Here is a 22,856-nt window from a genome sequence, read left to right as displayed (position 1 = left end):
TTTAAAAAACTGTCCATGTGAATCTATTAGAAAACTGCATTTTCATCTGAACGTTGACAGATATTTGATAACGTTTTTGCTTTAGTTGTTAACTGCCATGGTTGATTTCCTTCTGCAAGTGTCCAGAGTCAGGAGAGACTGAGCAGGTGAGAGGAGACGGGACGAGGCTCTCCACCCCTGACACCAGGAGCAGTGTGTGAGGAAGAGGAGGAGAAAAAGGAGCCAGCAGCAGCTGAGAGATGCAGAGGAGAACAGGGCGAGAGCTGACAGCCGTTCTCTGTAGCTGAGGGACTGGTGGAAATATTTAAACAGTTTCTCGATATTTGCTTCCTGCATCTCCAACACATACAGGGAACCACTCACTGCTGTTTATCCTGCAGGATCTGACAGGGAAAGAAGGAACAGTAAAGGGACCCACGGACACCTTTGATAACAATTTGTTTTATCCAGAACATATTTAGTTAAAGTATTGTTTTTATCACAGTGCTGGTTTCACTGGGAAACGTATGCAGCTCATTTAAATAAAGAGTTCAAAGGGCTGTGAAAAGTTGTCCCTTCATAAAGTGTGTCAGTATTTTATAAGGATGTGATGTTTCTGTGTCATCTCTCCTGTTAGAGCCTCTTACACAAACCTGCCTGTTTAATGCTCTCATATCTTCAACATCTTAAATTGCACAGTTTTCTCATCAATAAAAGAATATTTACTGCATCAGCTTGTCTTCCATTTTTTCTGAAACACGCAAAGATCAAATCTTTTAGTTTATTTTATACCACCACTGAGCTTTGCTTTTCTTTTTTCAAAAAGCTGTATATACAGTAAAACATGATGTAATCCTTTTACATTTGCACCATCAAAATGAAATGAGGCTAGCCTCATGAACTACAGTAGCAAACTAGTTTGCTAGCTAAAGTTAGCATTGTTGGCTCAGTGCATGGTTGTAATGTTCTCCCAGATGCATCACACACACATGAAACAACAGTTTTCTCAGATAAAAGTCAAACATATGACATAAATATTTCCTGCATTTCTATCGAACATGCCGTCCACCACAGCTGTAGCTGCTTATGTGGCGGTTGCTAGGCAGACCGTCCAGTTTAACAGCCTTGCACTTCCGGTCTTCGTGGCCTTCGAAGGATGTAGCCCCTTAGTTTGGACACAGCCCAAGGTCTTACCCACAGAACTGAGAGTCCTTTTTCAAGAAAGCGTTGCCAAACCATTTCATCCAGCTTTGCCTGGTAACTGTAAATATTCATGAGCTGATGTAAAACAAAACAGGACCCAGTGATTTGTCAAAATGACCTGATTTAAGAGTACTTAATGTAGAAGTGTAATACTACATTTAATGCTAATAGCAATGCTAACATAATATAATGTAATGCTAATTTACACCACGGAGCCCTACATTCAAACAGGTTTAACACTGTCTGGACTAAAGAAACAGGTGTTTAAAGTTTAAGAACATGTTGAGTGCCACGATGTCACTGGGTTGGTTGGTTTCTGCTGATAGAATTACATTAGCTAACATTCATGTTAGCTAACTAATGAAGAACTAACAACATAGTGGAAAACGGCCATGTTTTAGACTAACATCTCTTTCATACTGATTTCCATAATTCATCCTAACTGTTGCTCATGCTGTAGTATTTTTCCCCTAGAGCAGGGGTCCCCAATCCCAGTCCACGAGGGCCGGTGTCCCTGCAGGTTTTAGATCTCACCCTGGGTCAACACACCTGAATCACATGATTAGTTCGTTACCAGGCCTCTGGAGAACTGAAGACATGTTGAGCAGGTCATTTATCCCTTTAAATCAGCTGTGATGGATCAAGGACACATCTAAAACCTGCAGGGACACCGGCCCTCGTGGACTGGGATTGGGGACCCCTGCCCTAGAGAGTTATTTGTAATATCAGCCGAGCACCAATCTGGTAACTAACTTGTGTCTCTCTGCTTTCTTGGGTTTTCTGGCTTTTTTTCAAAGAAACAAAGATTTCAGGCATAGGTAAGTGTGACTAATCCTTCTTCAACCTGTGACTTCTTTTCGTTCCACCATCGGTTTCTGCACCAGATTTTACTTTGTTTTTGGGTCTGCTGCTTGTTTTTGTTCTCATTTCAATCACTTACATTTCACTCACCAAATAAAGTATTCTGGGAACTGAATGATTGAATGATTACAACAATGATCGCTCTCATCAGAGAGAACAGAGAATGAAAATTTGGGAGAGAAGAAGTCCTGGCATCTACCACCAAAATGAGACGCACTCATCTTGTTTTTTTCATCCTGCTTGGTTGTTAAACTTCCTAATTTTAAAAAGTGTAAACATGAAATTGAGTCTATTCTTCCCCAATCTGCTGAACAGCACACAATCCTCACAATAGGGGCAGGCCCTAGGAGGGGTTGCAAGGAGAGCATCTGCGAGGGGGGCGGGTACAGACGGTGTGGATATCCGTCATATCTTTGTTTCTTTATCCCTTCACTTCTCAGGGACATCTCCACCTTCCTCTTTGAATTCATCCAAGGTGTAGCTACATGTGCACATACAGAAATACTTGATGCTGACTTCATATTTCCTTTAAGGGCATAGTAACATTAAGTTTCCTTTTCCCTTATCTGACACTAATTATTCATATAAGATCACATTTAGTTAATTACACTTTGGATTTCGAGTGGATGGATTGCCTGTTTTGGTCTTCCCAATGGCAAAAACAATAATGATACATTTGTATTGTTTATTTGCATAACGTGCAAATCACAGTAGTAGTTGCCTCAAAGGCGCGAGGCGTGTATGAGTGTGTAAGCCATGGTGGACACTTTGCTCACTCACTATCTGCCCCCTAGTGGTAAAGAGTCGCATTACAGTTTGGAACTTTAAACATTACACAATACTTAATCATGACATTTATAAATAAATTGTAATTACAATGCAATATTTTACATTGCTTTAAATTAAAAATATCTATATTTTTGTTGCATTGATTGGCTAAACAGAGGCACTGTGTTGCAACGTGATTAAAGACCAATTACCATCAGTCTGTTGAGAAGATGAAGGAGGACTATGAGGATCCGATGACTGTAGAATATGAGAGAGAGGAGGACAGAGGATTAGTAAGGAGGAAGTGAGGGCAGCTATGAAGGGGAGTAAGAGTGGAGAGGCGGCTGGTCCAGGTGACATACCTGTGGAGGTACGGAGAGGTCTAGGAGAGAGAGTAGAAAACTTTTTAACAGGACTGCTAACACAATCATGAAGAGTGAGAGGATGTCTGAGCAATGCACAAGAGAAGAAGGCGGAGCATGCAGGGTGGAGTGGGTGGAGTGGGTGGAGACGAGTGTCTGGGTGATTTGTGACCGACTGAGAGCAGCAAGAGAGAAAGGAAAGGTTTACAAGAGGGTAGTGAGAGCTGCTGTGATGCTCTTTATACCACGCAGCTCTTTGTCAGATTATAATTAAAGACGTTGTTACAATGAACCACATGTTCTGCATATTAATTTGGATGATCCAAAAATCGATGAAAGTTGTCTTTCCCTGATCCTGTCAATGCTAGCATCTGTTTTTCGCAGTGAGCAGTCAGCTCAAATGTACTTCTCCAGCATCCTCAACATGTCCATACCCACAATAGGTTCTCTGACTTGTTCTTGAGTAGATTTTTCCTCCTCTTTCAAAATGAATTACAGCTGATCCCAAGTAACCATCCAACCAGACACAAAGAGACTTTTAGATCAGAAGCAAATTAATAGCATTGCAAGCTAAACAATGAATAACAATGCAACTGAATCTCTCCCCAAAGAAACCATAGCCTACTTAGCTTCTGGAGAGCAGCACAAGCTTTACTGGTCTAAGGCTGGAAAAGTCTCCACCTGTATGACTTCTGAAGTAACAAAGGCAAAATAAAAAAATAGCGTCTGAAGGAAACTGAGCTACATGTCGAGAGTTTACCAAACACACCAAAGCTAAGCAATAAGCAGCCATGCAGCAACACACATCTATCAGAACCATTAACACAGCTGTTTCAGTGTCTTCCAAATCGTTAAGTCCCCATTATGAGGTCTAGAGGAGGGTGTGGGAGCAATAAGTAGAGCTGAATCAGAGCTTAATGGGCTTTATTTTACAAGTCTTAACACAAGGCAATGACAGTGTCACTGTATTAATAAGAGAAAAAAGGAGAAAAGTCACAACACCAACTAACCTATGTGGGGGGTGGGGTAAGTTCGTGGCCCACACTCTCTCAGGCGCTTTGTGAAAACACATCACTTAAACACTGAAATGATTTCTGTTTTTTTATTACAGGTGTATGAGTTCACAGCCTGTTGCTCTATTCTTTTATTATTTCCTGTCTCCTATTTTCTTTTCCCTGCCCGTCAGCTTTGGCAGTAACATATTACACACTGTGCTGTGACTGTTAATGCAAATAATAATGATGGAAACTGACATTTCAAAAAGGAAGCTAAGGAAGACAAACTGGGTTCATTTTCGTGACATTAGATCATCAGGACGTCACTGCGTTCAATTAGCATAAAGAGTCGGTCAGACCGATGGAAAGAAGCTGACTTCATTTTAGATTTTGACAGACAGACCAGGTCGGGTGATTCATGAGTTTCATTAGCTGCTTTGCCTTTCTAGTCATTTGTGTTGCCTTTCATCTTTAGAACGTTTCAGTTTTATTCCAGTTTTCCTACATAAAGATTAAATGTCAGCGGCTGTAAAATCATTTAAACACTCCAGGAGCTTGGTGATGCCCTGATCCAGATCTGGGAGGAGATAACCCAGGACATCATCCAGCTTCTCATTAGGAGCACACCCTGATATTGTCAGGCATGCATACAGACGCATCGGGGCGATACAGACGATTATGAGTCGCTGCATTTTCCCCTTTCAGGGTTTCTTTGAGTGGAGCCCTCTGTAGGTTCATCTCCATCAAAGCTGCATCTTTTCATTCCTACACATTAACCCTTTAAAACCGGTCAGAGCGGGCACGCTCTGTTTTGCGTAACTATTTTTAAATCCCGATAGCACTGCAACCATGTAAGGCAACGCAAAAAAATTTTTTGCATATGAAACCGGAGGAGTTGTACTTACATCTGATGCCATCAGCTTGTCCTCGGTCACGGTTTCCTTCCACATATAGCTTTGCAAAAACTGCATAAAAAGCGCTTGCAGGAACAAAAACATAATATTCCAGAAACACGCTTTGCTGATCCGATCAGCTGTTCATAACACTTCCTTTGTTGGAATAGACGTCAGCGCAAACTATCGCATGTCCGCCATGACCTGCCCGAAACCGGAAGTGACGTCATTTTCGTGGAAATGTAGTTTTTTACCATCAGGGCCTCAGGGCCTATACTGGTGTTTTTAAAAGTTATGTTTGACTTTATGACTTTCTGTGTCGTTTCTGGGATGCTGAGGACTCATATTGCACTGCTGGAAATAGTTTATTTTGATGCAGATGTTGTTGTTTTTTTGCAAATTTGCAGTATAATATTTATTTTCGTTTTTCCTGCAGTATATAAAAATTGGTGTATTTCAAAAATAAAACTATGAAGACACTTAAAATAAATTTCCTGTGGTGGGAAACTAGTTTGTGCAACTTTTTTGTATTTACAGTTTTGAGGGAGAAGCCTCTTAAATTTCTCTAACTAGAAATATATGTTAAAAAAACAAAAACGATTTTCAATTTTTTTGTAGTTTATTGCACTTTTTTGCAATTTATGTAATTACTATGCACTTAATGCATACAAATGATTAAAATCTGGGCTATAATGGTTGTATTGATGTATAGCAACTTGAAATGCTCCCAAAAATGGCTCCACAGCAGGTAAAAATATAATATAAGCTCTGGCGGGCTTGGTTCTATGGTAGGTCTTAAAGGGTTAATCACTCCCCAGTCCAGATCAGGACAGACATGCAGTATGTTTGGGTTTTTCCTGCTGTTTAAGGTCTTCTTTTTTCTTTGGAGCAGGTTAGTTCTCTCCGCACAGACGTTTCATGTTCTCTCCACATAAACACACTTTCTCACATACATACATCACAGCTGCACTTAAATCTCAGAGACTGCACATACATATAAGCGCACGCACTAGTTACAGCATAGCTACACGGACCCAAACACTAACAACTCCTGCAGAAAGTCTCCTTCATTTCCACGTCGCCCTCACGTTGGACAACAAGCGTTTAACTGAACTCGTGCTGCGACTTCTTCTGGAAAGTTAAAGTTAAACTGTCCGACGCTTCATAGAAGCCTTTTGGATTTCACCTTTTCTGCTTTTTTTATGTCTGTTATGTTATTTATTTACTTCCTGCATGAAGCTGTTACAGTACTCATTACATATATTTGCCTTACTGCACAGGCTGGCCTGAAGTGCATTATTATGTATTAACCAGTAAACAGTACAAACCGGAGGCTAAAGCCTGACAGACTGATTAGTGATCCTTTAACCAGCTAGTTGTTAGCATGCTGTCCTGCAGCTGCTCAGCATCAGTGTCATTTCAACAGCTTTTCCCTGCTTTTCTGTAACTTTTCCTCTTGTGTAATGAAATAAAAATTCAGTTTTTCACTCCTCTGAAGTTGTAGACTTGCACAGTTCGATCTTTATCTGCCCACACATTTAGCAGATTTACCTTGTGAAAGCAAACACAACAGTGTGATTAGTTTGGTTACTAAATGTGTTACAGCTGATAACTTATCAGGGATGTGACACAGATGTCATTCTAATGAGTTTTCTTCTGTCCTTCTTATTTGTTCCCCTTCACTGCGCTCCACAGCAACAACCCTGCTCACCGGTACTACTTAGCCACTGACCCAGTAACAGGGCAGCTGTATGTGTCCGACACTAACTCACGACGGATTTACCGCCCCAAAGTGCTCAGCGGTGCCCGTGACCTCATCAGTAAGCATCAGCATTTTTACTTCCTGTTATGAATGTAGTTATAAGACAGTGTTGTCATACGAGACTCCAGTGAGTCTGCAGCTTTGTACCTTTCTCTGGTTAATGCTTAGTGTGTGTGTGTGTGTGTGTGTGTGTGTGTGTGTCTACAGGTAATGGAGAAGTAGTGGCTGGTACAGGTGAGCAGTGTCCTCCATTTGATGAAGCGCGTTGTGGAGATGGAAGAAAAGCTACAGAGGCCCAGCTACTGGGACCAAAAGGTGCGTACACAGAATCTTTCTGTCTCCTTCTAACACACACACACACACACACACACACACACACACACACACACACACACACAGGTGCTTATTATTTAAGTCAGTTACATAAGCATAGCCTTACTAGATGTATTACCTGTCAGATATCCTCTTGTCCTTCGTCCACTGGAACTGCAGAGCCGTACCAACAGTAGTCCTGACAGTGGGCAAATAAAACACAGTGTGGGAGGTGTAATGCAAGAAGCAGATGAAGTATTTATTGGTTGCAGCCAGCATCTGCACTCAAAATGTTTACTTCTCTCGTTTTGTTTTTTGCTTTATGCATTGAAGCAGTTCCATTAATAATTTACTATCATAAAATCATGTGTGTGTGTGTGTGTGTGTGTGTGTGTGTGTGTGTGTGTGTGTGTTTCACTACTCACAGGAATTGCAGTTGATAAAAACGGGCTGATCTACTTTGTGGATGGAACTATGATTAGGAAAGTGGATCGTAACGGGATCATCTCCACAGTGTTGGGCAGCAATGATCTGACCTCTGCACGACCTTTGACCTGTGACACCAGCATGCACATAAGACAGGTAACCTTTAACTATTAAAACCTCTTTGCTGATCAGAAAATATCAGACTATGTGAAAATATCACATGATGTGGTGTGTGTGTGTGTGTGTGTGTGTGTGTGTGTGTGTGTGTGTGTGTGTGTGTGTGACAATGAACAGGAAGTGAAGTGTCACCTTTCTTCTCTGTCCTCTTTCCTTCCAGGTGCGGTTAGAGTGGCCCACAGATCTAGCCATCAATCCCATGGATAACTCTATCTATGTGCTGGACAACAATGTTGTGCTGCAGATCACTGAAAATAGACAGGTATCATGTATCCCTTTGCTGAATGTATATTTTATCCATCCATCCATTTTCTTCCACTTATCCAGGACCAGGTTGCAGGGGCAGCAGCCTAAGCAGAGGCCCACCTCCCTCTCCCCAGCCACCTCCAGCATATCAGGAGGTACACTGAGGCATTCCCAGGCTGAGAGATATAATCTCTCTCTGGTGTCCTGGGTCTACCCTGTGGGCCTCCTCCTCATGCTCATGGGACATGCCACCCAGGAGGTGCCCAGGAAGCATCCTTATCAGATCCCCAAACTGGCTCCTTTAGATATGGAGGAGTATTGGCTCCAATCGAAACCCTCTGGAATGACTGACACCCTGAGCCTATGTCAGAGAGGACACCCACCCATTCTGACGTAACCAAAGTAGAAGCCTTCTGCCTGCTTGACAGACATTTTATCCATGTAAGCTATAAAACAGAACCAGTGACAAAGGGAGTGGAGTCCAACACTCACTGGAAACAAGTCCAACTTATTAATGACAAGTGTGTTTGTACGGGGACCAAATGGCCTGTAACAATGGGCACACGTGTAATGATTACTTGTGTAATAGTTACTTTTTTGATTAACAACCTCAACATTGATCACAGCAAAGGGTGGAAATACCTCCAACATGCCCAAACATCTGACAACACAATTAATTTGCATGAAAGTACTGAATGTGTCCAGGACCGCATACCTGATGATATCATTACAAAACTCATCATCATCCTAGTGTTTTGTGCACTGATGGACATCCTCATATTCAAAAATGGTGACTGTTGTCCAATAACAGAAAACCACGCAGGTTCAGATCAGGCCGTTCATGCTCACTTCCTCTTTCCAGGTCTCACTTTCTTTGAATTGAAATCTCCCATTAGGAATTTGGAGTCACTAGATGGAGCACCCTTGAGCGGCCCACTCAGTGACTCCTAAAAGGCTGGGTGCTTTGAACTGGTTTTGGTGCATAAGGGCAAATGTCAGGACCTGTTCCCCCACCTGAAGGCGCAGGGAAGCAACCCTCACCTCCACTGGCAAAACCCCCAACATACTGGTGGTAACCTGACAACTCTAGACTAGAACAGAGTCGAGCCCACCTCCAGGAAACTGGTTCCAGAGCCTAAGCCGTGCATTCAGGTGAACCTGGCTATATGTAGCCAGCAATGCTCAATCTCACCTACTCGCTCCTTTCCTCCAGAGAGTTGATGTTCCCTGTCCTAATAGCTAACCTCTGTAGCCAGGGATCAGACTGCCAGGGCCTCCATCCCTGACTGCCTCCTCACACACATTGCACCCGAGCCCTATGTCCCTACAGTCTTCTCTTTAGGCTGCGCCGAGCCCCATGGGCTGAAGCCTGACCACCAGATCCTCTCCTGTGTGCTCCCCCTCCCTAGGCCCAACTCCAAGGTGGGCCCATGGTAAAACTATCCCAGGAGGGGCGCACTGGTCCCATACTTTTTCCCTAGGAGTTGACTTAATATATATATTTAATATATAAGTATTTAATGACATTTGTATTTCACAGCCTTCCTGTGCCACAACAACAAATGCACAGTGCTACTTAATGATTCTTAACTAACATTCATGTGCAAATGTGTGTGTTCAGGTTCGTATTGTGGCAGGTCGTCCCATGCACTGCCAGGTGCCTGGTATAGAGTACACCATGGGAAAGAGGGCGGTTCAGACCATGCTAGAGGGTGCTACAGCCATCGCCTTATCCTACAGTGGCGTTCTCTACATCGCAGAGACGGATGAGAAGAAAATCCACCGTATTCGACAGGTAGTCTGCTGAACAGAATTTCCTTGTAATCATGAATGTTAAGCAGAATCCTGGAAATCTAAGGTGGGATAAATTCAAGCTTTTTAATAAAGTAATACTTTCCAAATATGCTAAAAGAGCAGCCAATGTTACCTTATTTAACTCTGTATAACAACGTGAGAATTCAAATTCACAGATATCACCCTCTTATTTCTAGCAGGTTATCATATTGTTACTAAGGTATTACGACACTATTACTAATGTTTTTTTCCTCGTGGGGATGTCTTTATTTCTACATTATTATCTCCAGGTTTTGGTCCCTTATTATCCAACTGCATAAAGCTCAGTGTAATATTACTTAACCGTATCCACTGTTGTTACCATGATATTAACTGGTTTAGTAGTAATAACCACTAAATTACCACATTATTACGTTCTTGTTTCTGCCTCGTTGCCCTTCTATTACTACTTTATTACCAAGCTGTAACAGAAAGTGCCACTGTGCTAAACTTTAAGAATCATTTCCTTCTCTACTAAAACTCCAGGTGTCGACTGATGGAGAAATTACCCATCTAGCTGGAGCGCTATCTGACTGTGACTGCAAGGTACCCATCACAGCTACTTCTTGTTTTCAGTCCTTATCGGTCATTCTGCTCAGCTCACTGAAGTACTCGAATTCAGAATGAATGTGTAGCATCCAAATAGTGACGTGTGAATGCAACAGGATGTGAGGAAGAGACGTGACTGGACTCCTTTAAGTTTCCTGAAGATGTTTCACCTCTCATCAGAGAGGCGTCTTCATTTCTACAAATCAAATAATGAAGAGTCATAGGTATTTAAACCGTAGGTGTCATCACATAAGTCAGGGTGTGAATAATGGCATGGGAAATTATCACCAGAGGTTTTGTGTGAAAACACAAATTTTCCCATAATAAACGACCCAGTGTGTGTGGTTCACAATGTCCACAACATATTAAATCTCATTCTTATTCAGGCTTGGAAATTCCTCCCAGTTTTCTGTAATTACGTCCAAATCCCCCTGTGGCTTCCTGCCAAACAGCAGTTCAAAGGGAGAAAATTCCATGGAGGTCCAGGGCAGCTCCTCCACTGCAAACAAAAGACTTTGACAGCAAGCCCTACTGCATTAATCCTCATGAATAAACATGGAAGTAATGGACTTTAAGGCACTCCACCAGCCCATCGCTCTGGGGGTGGTACAGCTCTTTTGTGTGTGAGACATGAATGAGACCCTGTGGTCGTCAGTACCTCTTTTGGGATTCCGACTCAGGAGATCACCTGCAACTGCACCCGTGCCAGCAGCTCTGCTTCGGGATATCACATCATCCACGAGAACTTATACAAAGCAATGTCCCCTGGCACTCCGGGGATCTTGTCCCGATGAAGTCCATACCACTGCACTTGAACGGGACCTCCATTAATGGTAATGGATGCAAAGCCACCCATTGGATGGCCGAGTGATTTACCAGTTGACATTCCAGGCAGGATGCACACCAGGACACATCTGGTGACGAGCACAGCCCATTGCTGTTTATTGAACCCAGGCCTTTCCCTCCCTTGAATTAAAGGGTGCTCTTCTAGGACCTCACCACAGCTCTATGCTTTTTCCCCTTTTGTTTAATTTCCACCACATATTTTACATATAATGGGTTTTTTAAAAAGTCAAAAACATAGATTTTTATTTGCTTTTTCTTGCACCGAGATGCCAGTTTTTTTCTCCACTATCTCTTCCCTGCAAAACGCAGGCACAAACCTTCATGGCACTTCACGATGCCTCCTCTCAGCTAACCTTTGTAGCATCAGTCTGCCAAATGCAGCACCAATCATTGCTGGTGCCAGGGTGCTAGCGTGATTTGCTTCTCCTCCACCTTGCTGATCATGCTTACGTTAAGTTCTCGCCAATCAATTTTGCCAGCATATCCAGTTCACGCAATCTAATCTGTGACCACCTAATCAAGGTTTACAGGCCCCCTCTCTTCACAAGCCTTCTCAAAAAAGGTATGCCTTCTTTGGTGACCTGCCAGTGACCTGAGATGCTGCCAGTCCCCTCTGGAGACAATTCATGCTCAAGCCATCTGCCATTATCTACTAGATAATATCTATTATGCTGTCAAACCTGCATGAGGATGTGGTCCCAACTAGTGAAGAAGAATAGCTTGCTATTTCTGGACTATGCTCTGCACATGGAGGAGCTCAGCACTGAAGTTTACTGGAAGCCCACACACAGACCAGTACCTACTCTTTGACTCCCAACACCCTCTCGAACACAGAGTTGTCAGGACACTGCAATGAGAAGAAACTGTTTCCTGTAAGCCAGAAGGGAAAGGAACAAACACATCTAAAGAAAACTCCTAAAACAAGTGGTTATCCCAAATGAGCCCTCATTGAATCAGCAAAGATGCACAGGAAAGAGGGAACTAGAACATTATCATTCCAGTCACCCAACCAAGCTAATTGGAGAAGAAACTAGTTTATCCCAAGGACAAAACTTCCAAACTCAAACTAAGCAACATAGTGTACGCTGTGCAGTGCAGCAAGGAGTGCTTGGACCTTTACACTGGAGAAACCAATCAGCCGCTCCATAGAACTGCACAACATAGAAGAGCAAGCGCGGCAGGACAAGACACAGCTGCACACCATCTGCTAAAGGACTCATTTGATGATACCACAGTTCACATTTTGGACTGAGAGAACAGATGGTTTTAAAAGGAGTGCCATTTATGTTCACGTTGAAAGCCCGTTTTTGAACAGAGGGGTGGCTTACGACAGCAACTTCCACCTACAATGCAGTTTTGAGATTCCTTCGCAGGTCCCTCAACCTCCGCACATCTTACAGCAGGTGACCCAAAGAGGTCACATGATAGGGTGAAGCAAGATCTCACAGTGTTCTCACCCAAAGACCTGGTGATTATGACCCACACCTTTTTTTTATCACACCTTGGCTAATGTGATGAGGCACATGATTATGGTTGGTCAATGAGAGGCTCAATGACCAAGAGATATCCCCGACTAGGGTTTAAATACCTGGGACGCTCCATCGTTTGATTTGTAGAACTGAAGAAGCCTCTCGGATGGGATGTGAAATGTCTTCATAAAACTCCAGTGGCTTGCTTTCCGAGCTCATTACACTACAGTAATGTGGATGACTGGGAACCTGAGACACACATATATGAGACGAGAATTTCTTGTGTTGATGTTGTTTGTTGTCCCTCGTTTGGCTGTCCTGTAGAATGATGCAAACTGCGACTGCTATCAAACCGGAGATGGCTATTCCAAAGATGCCAGGCTTAATTGTCCTTCCTCTCTGGTTGTGTCTCCGGATGGGACGCTGTATGTGGCTGATCTGGGAAACATCCGCATTCGAGCCGTACGACGCAACCAACCACCTACGGGTGTGTATATAAAGTGTATGCACATACACAGTAGACGTGCAATAGAGGGCTTGTATGTCATGTATGTTAATAAGCAGACAGCTGTCTCACGGATGTGTAGTGACGGTGATCAGCAGAATAATCAAATAGATTTGCAAAGAGAGAATACCTGCGTAAGTTATTCAGTTATGCAGGTATTCATGTAATGGCAAATGACATAGACTGTGCAATATTGTGTGAGTTTAGAAACAAAAATATTAAACAATAATAGATAACAAAAGTAACATAGGAACATAATCTAAGAAGATAAAGAAAACAAAGTCACTGGTCTGTCTGTCTGCTGGTCTGTGTATTCAGGCTCTCTGGCTTCAGGTCCCAGTTCCTATGAAGTGGCCTGTCCAGCCTCTCACGAGCTCTACGTGTTTGATGCAAATGGGACTCACCAGTTCACCATGTCTCTGGTCACTGGAGACTACAAATACAACTTCAGTTACAGGTTGGTGTTTGTCAGGAAACACATTTTTGTGACTGTCATTGCAGCACTGCTTGGTTACTGAAGCCGCTTTTCCATTAGCACCTACTCGCCACTAATAACCATGACTCCACTCGAGTTGTCTTGTGGGTTGTTCTCACTTGGGGGAACACGGCGTTGTTTTTTGTAGCCAAGTTTCAAAAATGGCTGTTTGGATTTTTGTAAATGAGACGCTCTCATTGCTCATTGCTGACCAACCAATCAGTTGCATGCAGTGTGACGACATCACATTTTAGTACCTGCTCAGAACTCTTGGAACCCAGGCCGGGGACAGGAAAGTTTCCTTGGCCATCTGTGCCCCTGCCTATGGACCGCCTTGAACCGGCTGGAGAGCCAGATACCCCCTGGTGATCCCGGCATTGGCTCCCCTGCAGCTCCGCCCAGACCACACACGGCACCATAATACATTTGCATTACCTTGCAAAATTGTTCGACACAACAGTGTTGTTTACTGTTTTTGTCCTCTTTTGTGGCACCTTACACGAGTAACTCATTTCTCCACACACTCAGCAATGAGGAGGATGTGACTGCGGTGACGGACAGCAGTGGAAACACGCTCCGCGTGCGCAGAGACACTAACAGGATGCCTGTACGTGTGGTTGCTCCCGACAATCAGGTGAGTACTGAGTAGCCTTGTTAGCAGATTAGGAGTGTGTATCCTTGATCACCTGTGATTCTGTGTGTGTGTTTAGGTCATTTGGCTGACCATTGGGACTAATGGAGGTCTGAAGACTCTCACAGCTCAGGGCCAGGAACTGGTCTTGTTTACTTATCATGGGAACAGTGGCTTGTTGGCTACCAAGAGTATCCAAATTGGCTGGACTACCTTCTATGAGTGAGCCACTTTTTGGATTTCTAGTTGAATTCTGGTCAATGGACAGATTAATTTAATTAATGAAATCAATTCAAACTCTGATTGTTACGTCTTGACTTTATATCTTGATGTAACCTTTAAATTTCTCTGCTTTTTGCTGGGTTGTCAGTGAGTGAGTCTGAGTTTTTATCCGTGGATCCTAATGTCTGTTTCTTACTGTATCCTCACCATCCTTGTAGCTATGACAGTGAGGGTCGTTTGACTAATGTGACCTTCCCCACTGGGGTGGTAACCAGTCTCCATGGCGACATGTCGTCAGGGGCTGTTGCTGTGGACATTGAGACGTCAGGGAGGGATGAGGATGTTGCCATAACAACCAACCTATCATCAATAGACTCCTTCTACACTCTGGTGCAAGGTAAGAAGCTAATGCAACCTGAGAAGGGAAGAAAGTTTCCTATTTTACAGGTGGCCTCGTGTGTGTGAAGCATACTAAAAGCTTTAGTCCGAGCTGAAGTAAGAATATGGTCTTTATTTATTATTAAATCAGTGCATGGTTCATAGTAAATTCAATTAGTTGCTAACAGTTCGATTTCTCATCACTTCACACATTGTGCAGTTTCCACACTTTCCCTGATCGATCAGTATCAGGAATCAGCGACTAGCCTGGATCCTTGGCCACAACCACATGCACACAATACAGCGTAGTGTCCATGTGGTTGCGTCAATTTCACACCTAAACATGTTAATACAATGATTTTTAAAATGCAAATGTACATACCCCCATCTGACATCCTGTCAAAGCGGTGCTCGTCATCACATTTGTTCTGTTTGGGATGTGTGCAGTTATATCAGCAGCTTGTGTTAGTTGTGTAAAGTTTATTTTAAGAAAAGATCTGACATGAGGAAGTGTACAAGCTGCGGATGGATCTGTAATCCCATCTGCCCTAATAATCCTAGATTTAGGAACTGCAAAAGGATCCTTGTCGTCCTTCGTGTCAAACTTTCTACCCTAAACGCTGAGGGGGGGAAAAGTAATTTGGTGTTGTTCAATCTGAACTAATGAGCCATTTGAAGTGAGGCTGGCAATGATTTACTTCAGAGTGAGCTGTGCATGGCCACGCACAAGTATTGATCGCAACATGAGTTATTCAGAGCAATTGACAAGTGTAGCATTTCACTCCATCACTTCATTCATTTTCTAGCCTGTGAGCTAGAGAAATGAAAACACGTTAGATGGGGCTGCACGGCTGACATGGTAAACAACATGAGACAGGAGACTGGATTAAGAGTACTTAGTGGGAATGGAGAATGAGTTGGTGACCCAGGGTCTTGGCTGTTTCAGAGATGGTCTGTGAGGACTGTGTGTTCTTCCTCTCTCTCTTGTATGCACACATAACGGCCTTTAGTCCTGTGAAAGGTCAAGGAGGATGTAATTAAAAGAGGCTGGGAGATGTTAATACATGCTCTTTGCTCCATTAGCAGGCTCAAACGCTGCCCTCTCGGGTTTCTCCCCTTACTTTGTCTCCCTCTTTGTCTTGGCCTTTATGCTTCGCTGTCTTTGTTTTTGTCTCTTTCTCCTTCACCCTCAGGTCAGCTAAGAATACTGCCTATATGAGTTAATGCCTTGGAAAGTATCCAATAAAGAAATGGTTCATTTCTAATGTGATTTCCTTTTAAACAGACCAGCTTCGTAACAGCTACCAGGTGGGGAACGACCACTCACTGAGGGTGATCTATGCGAACGGGATGGACACGCACTACCAGACAGAGCCTCATATTCTGGCAGGTGTGTTTTAAACATAGTGCCTTCACTTTATAATCTACGAGAGGATCTAAGCTGTCTTTATTTTCACTTATATGTATATATATATATCTTTCAACGTAGCACTCTTAATTCTTATTCTCATGTATATATCTCATGTATATCTCATGCACATATCTTTCCACGTAGCACTTTTAATTCTTATCCCTACTTTTATTTTTTTCCATGTCTATTTAAGTGCTATTTATGACACTATGTTTGCACTGAAGCACCGCAGCAATTTCCTAATGTTGTAAACCTGCTCAACATTTGGCAATAAACCCCATTCTGATTCTGATTCTGATGTAGTGTGTGGAAAGCACTGGTTTGGGACCATCTACACATGCTGAGATTTCTGCTCCCTGCGTCTCTGTCCTGTTGCTCCTGTTGATTCTGATCTTTCTGCAGCTAAACACCTGCAGAAAGATCTGTCAGAATTATTAGAGTTAAACAAAACTCAAACGTGACGTAAAAAACATTTTAAGCGATTGAAACAATTTTGTAAACTTGGAAAACTTAACTAAATTCTATTAAATATAAAGGAAGTTTTAGAAATGTTATCAGCACTTCACTGTCAGCCTGCTGAGGCTTTGACATGTTAACAAGACTGTAAGTTCCTGTGATGGTTTTCATAACTCTTGCCACTTATGTATGCTCTGCATGCAATAATATTTAAAGAGACTGAAACGAAACATTTCCAACAATAAAAACGAATCAGTAAATATTAAACTGCTGGACGGGTGCAGTGTTTGTGTCACGTGTTGGGGTTTGATTTGCACTGAGAGTATGTTTTAATCCAACCAGGAGTTTCAGACAAAAACTGAAGGAGAATTGTTTTGTAATGATTCCCTAAATATGTGTAAGCTTGACAAAACACGCTGTAACATTTTGGAAATAAAAGGAAACACTGGGAGGTGATCAGTCTCATGTAAACATCTCAAGTTATTTCAGTATTGTTACATTTTAGTCTCAGAATATAAAATAATTTATTGTTATTTTAGTTATTTTGTTATCTTCTAGAACCCAGTTCTAGAAAAATGATCCTGTGTAAAATGAAAACAAAATGCAACCATATTTTTGTCTCTACAGGACATAGAAAACCAGTGAGTTTTTACTGGGGAAAAACATTTTAAAAAATTATTTTATAAACAAACAAACAAACAAAAGCCTCCACAACGATTGGACAGGGCCACGTTTACCGCGGCGTAGCATCCCGTCTTCTTTTGACATTAGTCCATGAACATGTGGAAACTGAGCGTTTCACTTGTCCTGCGTCTTTGTTGTACGTTTTATTTCATGTGCCCGTTGTTAAAGGTCTGGACTGAACTCTTCCACTATAACGACATTATCTAGCTGCAAGGCCTTCCCTCAAAAAGATGTCGTCTATATGTTGTTTTAAATGTACAGGAAATTGAGATTCTTGTACACTAAACCATCAGGGCTTCACATGTTGTTGTACCTGTGTAGGTGCTGCTAACCCAACTGTTGCGCGACGTAACATGACTCTGCCGGGAGAGAACGGCCAAAACCTGGTGGAGTGGAGGTTCAGGAAGGAGCAGACGAGAGGAAAAGTCATCGTCTTTGGAAGAAAACTCAGAGTGAGTGCTCTTTAGCTCAAACTTTAGATAAGCACAGACCAATAAGTTTGTTGTCCATTTAAATCAAACTCGGGTTGGTGCGCTTGGTTTGTGCAGGTTTTTTGCCAAACCATCATTTTGTTGTTATATATCAGCATCCAGCATCAGCCGTAGACGCCTACAGAAGGGGTCTGTAGTGTGATAGCTCATGCACAAGTGTCTTAAAGAAAGCTGAGAGAACAAACAAGTCTATCACAGAGACTGAAATCAAAGCTCACATGGTGCTGAGTTGTGAGACGGCAATCACTGTATCCATCATGTAGGTTACAGAGTTTCACTGTCTGCATATTATAGGTGCGTGTTTTTGTTCTTGCTGTTCGGAAAGGAAGCAGCGCTTTGAAAATGACGCGACGCACTCTCTCCCAGCCTAACGGGACACAATCCTTTTAGTCACGTGGCTCCAGTGAAGTTGAAACACACAGCTGAGCTGCTCTCAACATGGCCCACTAAGCAATAATGGAAGTGTCACCACAGGTGACCCATGACTCATAATAGGGAGTGCTCTGCTATGAACGAGCAGTAATGAGTAGTAGATGTGTTTTTATTAATGAGTGTTCAGAGGTGAATTTATATAAAGTCTGTGCACATGTGAGAGTCATTTGAAGTATAATTTGTCATTAATAACTCAATGACAGTCCAGCTGTCTTCCAACTTAATGATGACAGTGGAATCGCAGTCCTTTGAAGAGGAGCAAAGTTGAATCCAGTCTTTCTGCTAAATAATGATCTTGCTGCTGTGAACTGAGGACAACATGTCAGTGAATTAGAAAGCTGCATGTTTAAGCTGCGTGCTGGGTAGAGCAACGACAAAGCCTGCTGTCAGACAAGAAACAGCAACTTTACTGAGATGACAAGAACAGGACAGCTACTTTACCTTTTAATGTGCATTTCTTTAGCTGTGTGGTGATTGGGTAGCTCGGCTCAGCGTGAGGCAGCCAGTCTTTGAGGCGCTGAAGAACTTTGTCTGGATTTGTTTTATTTCTAAATAAAGCAATAAAGACTTGGTTCCTGGTGCAGATCTTAGTTCACTGACTCAGCCGCAGATTTTTAAGTAACTCAGTTGTTATTTCATGGATCATGCTTCAAATCTCAGGTTAACACTTATTAGAATATTTATTGCTAAGTCTTTGATCAGAGGGGAAGACTAAGTATTTATCCTGAAACGTCTCAGAAATAAGAGACAGTCCAGCCTGTCTCTTATTTCTGAGACGTTTACAATATGTGTGGTACTCCCTAAGAACAAAGCATACACACTATATTGCACTATTATCGTCTGGGTTAACACACTGGGTATCAGACACTGAACAGACAAGAAGACTTAGTTTAGTCTCTGCTCTAATTCACCCAAAAGAGGTCAGGACTCTGTGCAGGCCAGTCAGATTCTTCCACTTATGCCTGAACCTGTTGCACTGGTGTTCTCCTATCACAGTACAGTTCACTGAACTCCTTTAGAGTTCCCCATTCATTCAGAAGCAGTGTGCACACCTATGTGCTTGATTTTATACATCTGTGGGACATCTGAATTCCATTATTTGGATGGGTGAGTGAATAGTACGTGCACAGTGATTTGTCTGGAAACATTTTAGGAAATCTACACTTTCCAAAATATTCATCTGGACGTAGCGTTGTGTGGGAGTTTCAGTCAGCTGAGACTGGAGAAGACGAAATGTTTCTCCCACTGAAAACGTCCAGATAACAGAATCAACTTTTGGAGATGTTCTTACCTGGATGATTGAGAACGCATCAAGACTTTCCAAAATACTTTGCATTTATGAAGAATTCAGCACACTGGCTTCATATTCACTGTCAGTTTGTGCATTTTGTGTAACTTTTGATATTTTGTGTATCTTAATGCATGTTTTATGAATGTGTCTCCGCCTCTTCAGGTGAATGGGAGGAATTTGCTGTCTGTGGATTATGATCGTACACTGCGAACTGAGAAAATCTATGATGACCACAGGAAGTTCCTGCTGAAGATCATCTATGATACCCAAGGCCATCCAACACTCTGGGTTCCCAGCAGCAAGCTGCTGTCGGTTAACCTGACGTACTCCAGGTGATTCCTTTTGTGTCATTCTGCTCGATGGTGCAAAACACTGTAGTACACAAAGATTCTGGTTTCAGATCTTTGCAGATTCCTGTTGTTTGCATGTTCTCACAGTGGCTGCATGTATTCTCTCATATGCTGATGCCTAAATATGCCTAAAAATGTAAAACAGTGTGTGAATATGGTGGAAAGTACTAATGGCTGTTTCGTGCTCGAGCTCTAGCCTGCATTAGTCTCAGCATCTCAGCTGTCTCTCCCTTGCTGTCTCTGACACACACAGTGTAAAACTACTCTTGCTGTGCACAACTGTGCTCATTATTGTAACCAACTCTGTGAGTTAGATGGAAACATTTGTGGAAGCGTCGCATCTTCTTACACGGTTATAGATTTAATTGCTTAATACAGTGTTCTTCAAAGAGGCTGCTCTCACTGAACACTTCGTGCAGATCTGTGATTGGGCACAGTTAGCGATCACACTAAATGCATAGTGAAAGACCAGGCTGTGGTAATATGGATCACCTCGTGTGGGAACAACTACAGTGCTTTGAGTTTTCAGAAAGAGTGAAAAACATGAGAAGCGGCATTGGAACTTGATTTATTCCAAGAAACTAGGATGATGTGAATAATAAGACCAAAAGATACATGCGAGCTTGGGCTGTTCAATATAACGATATATATCGGATGACGATATAAAAACATCTATCGTTTCATTTTACGTTGTCGTTTGTTTCGTGGTGTCGCAAAATAAACTGTTTACAGCAATATTTGTTCATGGTTCTGATGTCACTGTAGTGTTTATATTCATTTCTTCAAGTTCTCTCTTTCTCTTATATTTAATATAACCACACTACAGACGGACAAGCGCCTGTTTTATGCGTTGTCATTAGCAACAACGACGGTAACACCACCGCGTGTCTGCTTGTTTATTTTCCACATAAACCTTTCACAATAAAGCTCAAGATCCTGTTGAGACTTTTCAAAGTAAACTGAATCACGTGAAAAAGCAGATTATTTACGAATGAGAATTAAAAAGAGCCGCCAGGTGCTAAAAAATAAACCTTAGACTCAAACGTTAGAACAGGCTTTTCCCCGCAGCACGCCGTGTAATAAATACTCACAAAGAAAACGGCGCCGTTACAACTTATGACTAAAAATGTATCGTTTCATGCATCGTTAAAACACTCGACTCAGCTACACGACGCCCAGCTGGAAACACTTCACACAAGTCGAGCTGCCCGAGATTCACAGAGTTTACAGAGAATGTTAAATGTTTGTGATTTATATCGTTATCGGACGATAGATGTCTTATATCGGGATATGAGATTGTGGTCATATCGCACAGCCCTAATGGGAGCACAGACGATGTGAACAAAGACATAACGATATACATACAGTCAGTGGAGCTGAAGTGAAAGAACTCAAAGGTGGAAACAATTTGAGAAGCAGAGGAGGGAAAAGAACAGACACAGGTGGTAAAATGTCAAAGCAGTTACCAAAATAAAACAGGATATAACTAAAAGTACCAAAAGACAGGAAAATACAGGAGATACAGGGAAAGGATGCAGAAGGATCATCCCATTACCCTCAACCAATCACAGCAGATGCCCCGCCCTCCCTGAGCCTGGTTCTGTCACAGGTTTCTTCCTGTTAAAAGGGAGTTTTTCTTTCCCACTGTCACCAAGCGGTTGCTCACAGATGGTTGTTTGATCGTTAGGTTTTCTCTCTATTATTGCTAAGTCTTACAGTATAAGGCGCCCTGAGGCAACTGTTGTTGTGATTTGGTGCCATGTAAATAAAATAGAAACTGAATTGAGTTGAGATTGAAAAAGTAAACACAAAGAAATAAGAAACAGATCAAAGAAACAGGAACCAAAATGCAACTACTTAAAAGCTTATCACTAGATTTTGGTTTGGCTCAAGCTCTCAAAAACCTCAAAGGCAATGTTTGAAATGTTGGTGATCTGACTTTGTGTCTGTCCAGTTCGGGTCAGGTGACAGGTCTCCAGAGGGGTCCGACCACAGAGAGATGGGAGTACGACAGTCAGGGACGAATCATTTCCAGAGTCTTCGCTGATGGAAAGATGTGGAGTTACACGTATCTGGACAAGGTACAGGCTAACGTCGTGAAAACCACACATGCATACATCACTGTGGAGCTTCAGTGTGAGTGAGTCACTTAAAATGACTCTGTGTGGCTCTGATGTGGATTTAGCCGCTACACGGTATGAGCAGATGGTTCAACAGAGCATGAATTTTTAACACAACTTCCTCAAATGTCAAACTCTTTGGATGCTTACATTATTTCACTTTGCATGCAGACACAAAGTTATTTCTCAAAAACTACCAGGGTCAAAATTATAAGCTAACAGTCAACGTGTATCCTTTTCTGCTAGTAAGCCCAACCTTTGTTTGGGATTCAAGTCAGAGCTTTGTGCCTGCCAGTCAATAATGTTCACTTTGGTCTTCTGCATGCAGTTGCCTACCAGGCACAGCGTATGGTTGCTGGCATTAGGTATTTTCTGTTCTGAAGCAGGTTGCCCTCTAGTGGTTGTTTTGTGTATTTTTACTCTGCAAGATCTAGCCAGAGGCAGTTTCACCTCTGTTAACCTGTTGCCATCCACGCCTTCACAAGTTGATAAACGGCATCATCTGTAAGTGATATTGTTTGTTATCACTGAGACGACTAGTGTGCATTACTATTTGTTGTGAAGGCGTGATATAGTTTGTAGTTGGAATTTAATTTGAATGCATGTATAACCTAAGCTAGTAAGGTTAAGCTAGCTCATATGCCATGTGGTTTCTTTAACATTTCGATCATGAGCTGATTTCATTTGATGTTTTATTCGGGCACTCACTAAGCAGATAAATATAGTGTT

The 22,856-nt window shown here is 42.3% G+C and overlaps 1 protein-coding gene across 6 annotated transcripts in view; it reads left to right on the top strand.

The window, feature by feature from the left end:
* tenm3 (teneurin transmembrane protein 3) overlaps window positions 1–22,856 on the top strand; it is a 358,662-nt gene that overhangs the window by 317,439 nt on the left and 18,367 nt on the right. For 4 of the 6 annotated variants that reach the window (XM_086294598.1, XM_086294602.1, XM_086294597.1 and 1 more), the window contains 16 exons: window positions 1,980–2,000; window positions 6,757–6,881; window positions 7,031–7,138; window positions 7,563–7,717; window positions 7,899–8,000; window positions 9,606–9,779; window positions 10,304–10,363; window positions 13,006–13,168; window positions 13,505–13,643; window positions 14,190–14,295; window positions 14,372–14,514; window positions 14,733–14,911; window positions 16,178–16,282; window positions 17,765–17,895; window positions 19,820–19,989; window positions 21,962–22,088. In XM_086294598.1, coding sequence (XP_086150724.1) covers window positions 1,980–2,000; window positions 6,757–6,881; window positions 7,031–7,138; window positions 7,563–7,717; window positions 7,899–8,000; window positions 9,606–9,779; window positions 10,304–10,363; window positions 13,006–13,168; window positions 13,505–13,643; window positions 14,190–14,295; window positions 14,372–14,514; window positions 14,733–14,911; window positions 16,178–16,282; window positions 17,765–17,895; window positions 19,820–19,989; window positions 21,962–22,088 — 2,008 coding nt within the window. The remainder of the gene's footprint in view (window positions 1–1,979; window positions 2,001–6,756; window positions 6,882–7,030; window positions 7,139–7,562; window positions 7,718–7,898; window positions 8,001–9,605; window positions 9,780–10,303; window positions 10,364–13,005; window positions 13,169–13,504; window positions 13,644–14,189; window positions 14,296–14,371; window positions 14,515–14,732; window positions 14,912–16,177; window positions 16,283–17,764; window positions 17,896–19,819; window positions 19,990–21,961; window positions 22,089–22,856) is intronic. The other 2 variants (XM_086294603.1, XM_086294600.1) reach the window with 1 other exon arrangement.

The sequence above is a fragment of the Aulonocara sp. 'chitande type north' Nkhata Bay genome, linkage group LG6 (genome assembly GCF_057382095.1).
Source record: "Aulonocara sp. 'chitande type north' Nkhata Bay isolate Kocher_YH1m ecotype deep benthic linkage group LG6, A_spYH_male_GT1.1, whole genome shotgun sequence".
Taxonomy (NCBI): domain Eukaryota; kingdom Metazoa; phylum Chordata; class Actinopteri; order Cichliformes; family Cichlidae; genus Aulonocara; species Aulonocara sp. 'chitande type north' Nkhata Bay.
The sequence above is the reverse complement of the archived record's forward strand: the minus strand, read 5'-3'. Positions and strand labels throughout refer to the sequence as shown.